Below are 9,898 nucleotides of genomic sequence, written 5' to 3'. Positions count from 1 at the left end.
TCTAAAAAGCATCGCTGGCATGTGTCAAAGCTATTGTGTCAAACATAGCAAGTTTTATTATGGATGTCAGTATTGCAACATGCTTTTGCAACTGTCCCTTAACATTGATGTAAAACCTTGTCATAAAATAACAAGATTATAATTTTATGTATGAATAAAGAACCCCTGTTAATAGTCAGGTACCCAGACTAAAATTCAGATTAGGTGTATTTGATCAGTACGCCACAAGAGAGGAATTGCACAACAGATAGGGATGTCCCTCTGTTCTGATGTTAGCAGCAAACATTGTGAAGCATAAAGAACACTGAGGTCTGAGGCAAAAGACTTTGCCATTTTCCACATAATCTTGCAAAAATATATAAGAATATATTCCAACATTCAGTTAAACACACAAGAATTATGTAAGCTTCCACAGAATTTCACAGAAGTATTATAAAATTTCAGTTGATTTTGATAAAAAATAAAAATGTAGTTAAAATGTATTGTAATAATTTACCAAAAACCTGATTGTTACTTAGAAATTATATATTTTTTCATAGGCTACATATCAATGCTTGGTCTTTATACAGCCAATTTAAAGGGGACCTACTATGCCCCTTTTTAAGTCTCTGATGTCCCCAGAGTGTGTCCCCACATATATTTTTTATACCACTTTATAAATAGATAGATAATAGATCCCCTTTAACTTAGTGGAGACCCTGACTGTGCACAAGTAAAATAAATAAATTTGAAAGTTATGTTAAAAAATTATTTTATAACACTTTAATGAATTAACTGCCCCTGTGGACTATTGTGGGCTCAGTTGCAACATTTGACTTTATCTATTCAAGTATAAATTGCACATATATTATCATACACACGTTGCAGCAGTGGGTGGGTATTTTTAACCAACAGCTCTTTTCTGCTGAATTAGCAAGGCCATGCCGATACTAAAATCTGTTTTGTACTTTTAACATATACTGACATCCACCATAATAACACTAGCAGTAAAGAGGTCACATGATGAATCAAAGTTTGATTTTTCCACAAGCTGAGGTAAATCCTATATATATATATAGAAGGTGCACAATGTCATGCAAACCCTAAAATAATGCAATAAACATCACTTAATAACATAAGAAAAACCTAAAAAGAAACGTAATTATTACAAATAAAAACATCACATGAAGTGTCACAAAGGGTATGTCAGTTTATGGCTATTTACTGTAAATTTAAAACAAAAAGATTTGTTCTTTATTACTTTTAAAATGTGTACATTTAACAGTATTTTACTTGATTTTAATGTTAGATCTATTAAAATTTTTTCCTTGTAGTAAGGGAACTTACTGTTAAACGGGTTTTTACTGTTATGACCGTCTAAGGCCAGCCGTAACATAAATGAATGTGCTCACTCATAATGTAAATGTTAAACAAAAGTGGATTTATTAAGAAGAAAATAGTGGAAACAAGAATCAAAGGGATCAAATTCAAACAAACTTCCCTCTAAATTCTATAAAGAAACAAACAATATATAAAAAAGAAATGGTGTCATGCTCTTTTCCTCCCTTAAACTGCGTATTTACAAATAATATTTACACAATATATAGCTAGTGATTAAGTGAAAACAAAGTAATCCAAAATGGAAATCTAAGAATTGTAAGTCGAATGGACAATGCAAGTTTTACAAAGTAAACACACAATCACAGAGGAAGACAAGTGGCACACATGCAGCTTTAATAGAGTGTGTTTGGGACCAGATCAATCAAGATTTCTGCTAGATCATGCTGCAGTTAAATGCAACTTTATTGTTAGCACTCAATAGTTGATTAAAAAGCTGAATTAGATTTCGGCTAATACATTTAACATATGTAACATATCATTTTTCTCTTTTGAGGTGCAAGAAGTGAAGAAATGAAGCGCTTCATCCATGTTTTGCGGAGCTCTCAGAGGACGTTAACAGAGATGTTATTTCCACATGACAGGAGCTGTAGATCACCTCTGTGAGAACGTCATCACAACCTGCACAGATACACTTTTATGTTTCAAGGAGCTCAGTTTATGAATAATTATACATCTATATATTGTACTTACTGACAAAGGGGCAGAGACAGATTAATCCCACGAGTCCAAACAAAAGTAAACCAATACCAGTGAAAGCCAGCACTACTAACAGCAATGAGACTGTCAAAAGACAAAAATAAGACTTTAATCCATGTTTATATCTATATCAGATTTATGAAATGTATTTTAAATTAACATGCCATATCATATCATGATGAAAGGAGGAAATTTTAAGGTTTATTTTAGTTTTTGCCAACCCAATCTCACAGCAATTCACGTATTTTACGAATTGGCTAATTCGTACAAATTCATACGATTTTTGCCAAATCGTATTTTCCAAGTTGGCCAATTCGTATGAAGTCGTACGAATTAGACACCTTGTCCTCAGTCGTATACAAATTGGTCATGAGATAGCATTGGTTTTAACAGATATTAAGAATATTAGTTTATATAACATTTAAAACAGATTTAATATTCTCATTATTATCAACAAAGCAAAAATCCACTTACATGCTTCTGAGTCTCTGGTGGTTTCAGGCAGAGCAGAAGCTGGTATGAAAACAGCTGATAGAATCAACAGTGTGTTAGAATGGGATGAGATATGGGAGATATGAAAATATTTGCCTAAAATCAGTTGCCAGAGTCAATGATCAATAATACAGTTTAGCTGTAATTTTACTGTATAACAATATTTGACTGCTAAATCCTGCGACTGACTAATCATAGTCACATAGGAAAGCTGTGCAATAAACAGAATCATTTTTGAAGCAATTTAAAGTGAAGTGAGAAAAATGCCTGTGCTTGTCAAGTGTTTTATTTTCAAAATAAAATTAAATGTAATTTTGGCTGTCAAAGTTTCACCAGTAGAGGTCGCTGTTGAAGCTGCAAAGAGAATTCCTCGATGTCAAAGGAAGTAATTCGTTTGGAAATAAATAAAACTATTTGGTTGTGGCATTAATACAATATAACATAAAATAATACAATATAAATATATTAAAAAAACTGAAAAGTAAGGAAGAATATTGTATTTATATTGTATTCATTCAATATATTTTTAAGTATACTTAATGCAGTCAGTATGCTAATATCAATGTACTAGTAGTTGGGACTGCTTGGGACAAAATTGGTCCACTTAGTAGAAGTATATGTTTAAGTGTAGGCTACTATACAGTAAGTGTAACAGTAGTAAACTTTAATTGCACAACTACGTTTCTCATTTACAAGTGAACTTAGTAGTACAACTGAAGTAGTAGTTTACTATTTTAATACTTGTAGTAATTTTTTTAGTATATGAAAGTACAATTTGAAATAGGGATGCACCGAAATTTCAGCCACCGAAAATTATCGACCGAAATAGCCTCTTCAGAAGATGCACAACTTCGAAGCAAATGCTCAGTGTTTTTAAAGTGACTTTATTTAAAAGTATTGTTGTTAAATATTGTAGACATAGATTCGATCAAAATCCATGTGAAAACAGCTTGTATTTATCAAAAGAAAATGATGTGTATGGGTAGCGCAACTATGACTGTTTAAGCCCCGCCCCTCACTTCCGGTTCTGTGGCTGCGGTTCTGAAACTGGTTCTGGTTCTGAAACTGGTTCTGGTTCTGAAACTGCTGGTGTGCAGCTGGATGCTATTAGGAGATTCAGTCAGTGGTGGGGAAAGAGTAAAGTAGATTTGAAGTAAATTCCTTTATGTAAACTAAGTGAAATAGCCTACACATATATACTCAGAATTAGGAATATATCCGATTTTCTTACATCAATATTTTCAGTTTATAAGATTGCATATAAAAGTATGTGAAAAAAGTATTTAGGCTACTCAATCAAAAGATTAAACACAACTACAAGCATAGTTAGAATACTTAATTATACTTTTAAGTATATCTTGATCAAAGGATTGAGTACATGTATAGGCCAAATACTTGGACCTTTCTGTTAGTATAAGTAAAGTATACTTAAAGGGGTGGTTCGGGATTTTTGACATCGGACCTCATTTTTTAGTCAGCCTGGTTGTTATTCATCAGTGGAGACATTTTTTTTTTTTTTAAATTATCCAGTCCTTATATTTGGATAGTTAGCCGATGCTAGGCTAGCGCGAGTCAAGGGTAGATGTTAGCCAGCCATTAAACACCGTTTTACCCACTCCACAGTGCACCAAACGCAACTCAATTATAACACTAGACTATCGATGCAAATGTACGTTGAGAGAATAATGTTAGAAATCAAACTTACCTTTCATCTCAATGATCCCAAAGGAACTAGTTTCTCAGCAGCTGCGGAATTTTACTTTGCTCCAGTTAGTAATGCGGCGAAAAGTAAACACAGAAAAGAAGCGCACTACAGTGAGTGCAGTACATGTGTGTACCGGCTCACTCGGTTGCCTAGGTAATCAATATCACTCCGCTGCTGCTGTAGACAAGGCTTATGATTACAGGGAACAAATTATAACTAATGCAATGTGATGAAAGGTAAGTTTGATTTCTAACATTATTCTCTCAACGGACATTTGCATTGATAGTCTAGTGTTATAATTGATTTGCGTTTGGTGCACTGTGGAGTGGGTAAAACGGCTGGCTAACATCTACCCTTGACTCGCGCTAGCCTAGCATCGGCTAACTATCCAAATATAAGGACTGGATAATTTTTTTTAAAAAATGTCTCCACTGATGAATAACAACCAGGCTGACTTAAAAATGAGGTCCGATGTCAAAAATCCCGAACCACCCCTTTAAGTGCAATTTCAAGTATATTTCTGAGAAAAGTAGACTGAAAGTAGTATACTTCTTATTTTTAGTTTAAAGTATACAATAGCACACTTGAATAAACTTCTTTTTCGTAAGGGTATATATTCGTCATAGTCACATAAAGCTGTGTAATGAACTAAGAAAGAATAATTTTCACATTGAAGCAATTTAAAGTGAAACGAGCAAAATGTCTCTGTGTGCTTGTCAAGGATGTTTTATTTTAAAGGGGTGGTTGATTGTGATTTCACTTTTTTCATTTTAAATAGTGTGTAATGTTGCTGTTGGTGCATTAACATTATCTGCAAAGTTGCTGTGCTGAAAGTTCAATGTAAGCAGAGATATCGACTTTTAAAAAATCAGGAAGTTTAATGCCTACAAAAACGACTCGAATGGGACTACAACGAGGTACTTCCCGGGTTTTATACGTAACTAACCCATGCAAAAAAGGGGGCATGGCCATATTTCTGCGGCTTTGTCGAAGAGGAGGAGTTATAGTGGAGAGCTGTAGCCATGCTGTAGAAAGTGTGTTATTTTCACCCAGCTGTCAGATCTTCTGTGTTCGGGCTTCATACGGACGCTGTAGTTCGTCAACAATGGCTAAAATTTATGTTTGATTATGTTCCTGAAAATTTCAATCGTAATAGCTCTCTGTGCTGCGCATTTTACGGAAGACAGCTTCCAGAATCTCCACGAATTCAATGCCGGATTCAACAAGAAACTGTTACTAAAACATGAAGCAGTTCCAACTTTACAACCAGAGACAGCAGTTGTTGGGCCACAACCTGTAAGTAAGACTTAGTAATTTGAAATGTATTTGCATGTATCATTTCAGACGTAATGTTTTAGTTTTATCAAGGAAGTAAACAAATGCCAGCTCTGGCTTTAGTAGCCACTTACACGTACAAACGCGTACGTTTTGAACATTTTGAACCTGAATTTGTAATTATGCACTAATTTTGAAAAATGTATTTTCCATGTATATTTTATGACGATCGACTTGATCAAGAACGTAAACCAATGCCAACGCTGTTTGTTTATAGCCAGTTAATTCGATGCTATTTTGTGTGTATAAGACAAACGTGTATAAAGTTAAAAAAAATATATAGGCTATATGTAGCCTAATCGCAACAGCAAACTTCAAACTGCTGAAGTTAAAACAATAACTTTAAAAAATGGTATTACTCAGTCATTTATTCAGTTATATTAAAAAGAAAACCGTATCTCAAAAGCTAACAAGCAGCAGGAGCATTTTCAAGTAACAGCATATCGAAATACATATATAATAATAGTAGTAATAAATAATAATAAATAATTATTATAAAAAATGTAATAATAATATAAATAATAATAATAATAATAATAATAAATGTACCATTCAGAAACGTTTTGTAAGAGCCGTGTTTGCGGAGGTTGCTTGACTCTCTTCATTGCCGCTTTCTGGGTCTGATATTTACATTTGACCGGAGCACATGCAACTTTCGCCCGTAAAGGTAATGGGCGTGAAGTTTCCGGACAATATGCACTACGCAGTTTAGCCAATTACAATACACTGGCCGAACTAACCAATCTGAGCCCATTGCCTGTTTCCGAGGGAGTGTTTTCGTAGAATCAGGAAGTCAACCGGTCGTTCAAATGACAGAGGAGAAAGCGGCTTACAATAAAGGTGAAATTTATGAAAAATAAGACTTAAACAAAAAACAAAAAAACAAAAACAAAGACATGTTATATTGCACCCCATAAACACAATCATGCAAAGAAAAAAAGCAGCAAACCACTCCTTTAAAAATGAAACTTCACTCACAAGTTGTTTTGGCTGTCAAAGTTTCACCAGTAGAGGTCGCTGTTGAAGCTGCAAAGAGAATACGAATTATGCATTTAGTTTGGAAATAAAACTATAATTACAGTAGTGCTGGTATTAATATTATAGTATGACATACAATATAACATAATATCAGAAATACTCTATGAGAATCCTCTACAGGAATATTGAGACATAAGGTTACTCACTTGTTTTTGTGGCAGTTGTCAAAGTTTGACCAGTAGATGCTATCACACATTGGACAAATAAAAGTAGATGTAAAGTAATTAATTTGTTTTTTTGTTTGTTTGTTTGTTTGTTTGTTTGTTTGTTTTTAAAAAAAAGTGATTAAGTTTTTCTGTTGTAAATAAATCAGTTATTTCAACATACCGGTATGCATTAAAAAAACTTACTCAGGATTGTTATTGTCACTGGATTGGAATCAAGAGATGCTACAAGAACTTGTGACAGCTTTGCAGTGTAGTAGCAGGTTATTCTCACAGATGAACTCTGATCTTCTGACCAAATACTGATCTGAGATCCAGTGAGTGAGAGCTGACATGATGAGCTCTGTTCTGAGTAACTGCCTCTTCCATTAATGTTAAATACACACATCTCCATCTTCAGATCTTCAGGATTCTCACAGCTCAGCTGAACTGTGTCTGTTTCCTTAATAGCTGAAGCAGATGCTGTTAACTTGGCCGGCCAAAGAGCTAATGAAGAAAAAAGAAAAAGACAGAGTAGTTACCTAAAAAGCAATGGGACATCTTGATTACTTGGTTTCTGTTTTTAAAAATAGCTGGCATAGAAACCTCATTGATCCAAACAGTCTCATTGCTATTTTCAGGATTCACCAATTTTTGACTAATGAATTTCCATGACTTTTCCATGATCTTCCCTGTCATTCATGATTGTTAGATTATTGTATTATTACAGAAATATTTGGAGAGATTTGTAAATGACTTTCACATTTCACTTTTCAAGTAAATTTCACTCACAAGCTCTCGCATATACGAATATTCAGTTGATTAAAAAAAAAAATTGTAGACATATTCGATACATTTGTACTCATCTGCATGATGACAGGCCATGGCAGATGTTGTTCACAAGTCTTTCATCTGGAGTCCGAGTCAAGCCTGAAGTCTTTGTCACTGGAGTCTGAGTCAAGTCTGGAGTCTTTTTTCACGAGTGCGAGTCGAGTATAGCTTGCAATCCAAAGGAACCATGCAGCTACACCACAGTATTATAATATGTAGCAGCTAATGTTATAACCTTTGTGTTTGCGATGTCTCATCAAATTTGAAGTTGTCGTTCCGGTATCTTTAATTGTTTCCCCACATTCTTTGCATCTAGCCGATTTGACATGTAAATAAACCCAAATCAAAGAACATATGGTTTCTCCCGTCATGTTTCATGGGACTTTCATTATGACATTTCGGAGTTTACGCGCAATTTACGGACATATAGTCTAGCCAATAGCCTATGACAAAGGGTCCGAACTACCGCGACACGTAGGGAAATATGTGACGCATAAAACCATTCAAATAAAACACAAAATTCTTTCTTTATTAGTAGGATATTAAGAATTAAAGACTTGAGTCGTTTTTAAAATATTCACAAGTCTTTTTGTCGAGTCCGAGTCAAGTCAGAAGAACATTTCAGGTCGAGTCCAAGTCAAGTCTGAAGTCTATTAAAATGCGACTCGAGTCAATAATTTGACTCAATAATTTGGCAGCTAGGGAGTCGAAATTTGGCACACCACCTGTGTGTACCGGCCCAACTGAATCAATAAGCTTTCCATCGATGAATGGTTTGTTAGGATAGGATAATATTTGGCCGAGATACAAATTTGAAAATCTGGAATGGGAGCAAACAAATCTAAATATTGAGAAAATCGCCTCTAAAGTTGTCATTTTTTGTTCGCGATTTTGCTCCCAGCATCCACTATAAATATCGACTTATTTTAAAAGACATTAAACAGCATAAATCACTTAACTTACTGGTAGACTGAACCTCCATAAGAAGCTGAAAAGCAATGAAGATGAACAACTCCATTACAGCGATTGTGAGAAAAGAGACGAGACTTCGAGTAACACATCAGACAACAGGAAACCATTAATGCACTGAGCGGTTTAAGTAGATGAAACGTTTTGATAGTTTGTTTTCCAATTTGAAAGTAAATAAGCAGAAACGATAAAACGGCCCCTTTATTCGTTTTTTTTTTTTTTTCAAAAAAAAAAACGAAAAAACGAGATTTCGGATAGTTTGTTTTCCAATTTGAAATGAAATAAGCAGAAACGTACTCGGTTACTAACGTAACCTCGGTTCTCTCTAGAAGAGGGAACGAGTACTGCGTTTTATCAAAACGCTACGGGAAAAGTCTCTTTTCACGAAACACTGAAGCAAAAAATTATCCTTTAATTTTCATATATGTAAAACGCGTTGCGGCAGCAGCAGACAGCTATGGCGAGACGGCTTGCTCGCTCATTGGCTGCTCTGCGGCAACTGCTTAAGCCTATCGAGCGAGGCCTGGGATGACATCAGGCCAATGAGGGCGCTTCGCGCCCTCCTCGCCACTTCCCGCCGAAACGGGCGTGGCTTACCTCTATAAAAGGAGCTCGAGAAGGCTGACTCACTTGATTTTGATCGCCGAAGCGAACCAGAGTGAACCGTACGCACGGCAGAGAACGCAGTACTCGTTCCCTCTTCTAGAGAGAACCGAGGTTACGTTAGTAACCGAGTACGTTCTCTTACGAGAGTCCTCTCGTACTGCGTTTTATCAAAACGCTACGGGAACCCCTTGCAAAACGCCGTGCGTGCTGGGATAAAAACACTGATCACCGGAAGCTTTTTCAGGCATACAGTGCATAATCACCAGATTGACTCACACAGAGTCAGGGAATAAGGGTGAGAGCCTTAATTCCCTAAATTTTAGCGTCGTAGAAAAAACATGTCCACAGACGCAAGTATAATCATCACATAGACAGGGTAGGGAACCTGAACTAATGTGGAAAATGTGGGTCTTACACAGTTCTGCCCAAGATAGTCGAGTTTCAGCGGTCTGATTAGACGGCTGAACAGATTACACCGACAAAAGCTTAGCCTGCAAGGCGGGAACCTCTAGGTTATAAAACCTGATAAATGTAGACGGCGAGGCCCAACCTGCCGCCGTACATATATCCTGTACGGAAATCCCGCTGGACCAAGCCCACGAAGAAGCAACGCTTCTCGTAGAGTGCGCTCTGACTCCCAAAGGGCATGGAATGCCCTTGGCAGTATAAGCCAGCGCTATGGCGTCAACTATCCATCTGGATA

The 9,898-nt window shown here is 35.8% G+C and overlaps 1 protein-coding gene across 2 annotated transcripts; it reads right to left on the bottom strand.

Moving 5' to 3' along the window:
- Positions 1–1,400: 1,400 nt before the first annotated feature.
- LOC308685435 (uncharacterized protein) lies at positions 1,401–8,708 on the bottom strand. 2 transcript variants are annotated; one of them, XM_081357207.1, is made up of 7 exons: positions 8,584–8,708; positions 6,997–7,296; positions 6,793–6,831; positions 6,587–6,634; positions 2,551–2,604; positions 2,071–2,160; positions 1,401–1,998 (listed from the first exon to the last, which is right to left on the bottom strand). In XM_081357207.1, the coding sequence occupies exons 1-7, from the start codon at positions 8,636–8,638 to the stop codon at positions 1,901–1,903; spliced, it is 684 nt and encodes a 227-aa protein (XP_081213333.1). In that variant the 5' UTR covers positions 8,639–8,708; the 3' UTR covers positions 1,401–1,900. The 2 variants fall into 2 exon arrangements, with proteins under 2 accessions (XP_081213333.1, XP_081213334.1); XM_081357208.1 differs by lacking the exon at positions 8,584–8,708 and adding an exon at positions 7,644–7,989 and having other exon boundaries at positions 1,691–1,998.
- Between the last annotated feature and the right edge of the window lie 1,190 nt (positions 8,709–9,898).

The sequence above is a fragment of the Scardinius erythrophthalmus genome (genome assembly GCF_964197995.2).
Source record: "Scardinius erythrophthalmus genome assembly, chromosome: 25".
NCBI lineage: Eukaryota > Metazoa > Chordata > Actinopteri > Cypriniformes > Leuciscidae > Scardinius > Scardinius erythrophthalmus.
This window is presented reverse-complemented; position numbering and strand designations above follow the sequence as displayed.

Excerpts from the sequence above, each read along its gene's own strand:
- LOC308685435 (XM_081357207.1), bottom strand. The coding sequence starts at position 8,638 with ATGGAGTTGTTCATCTTCATTGCTTTTCAGCTTCTTATGGAGGTTCAG. Across the intron at positions 6,635-6,792 it reads GACAACTGCCACAAAAACAA|CTTCAACAGCGACCTCTACT; the intron begins GTGAGTAACCTT and ends TTCTCTTTGCAG. Across the intron at positions 2,605-6,586 it reads TTTGACAGCCAAAACAACTT|CTGTTTTCATACCAGCTTCT; the intron begins GTGAGTGAAGTT and ends TGATTCTATCAG.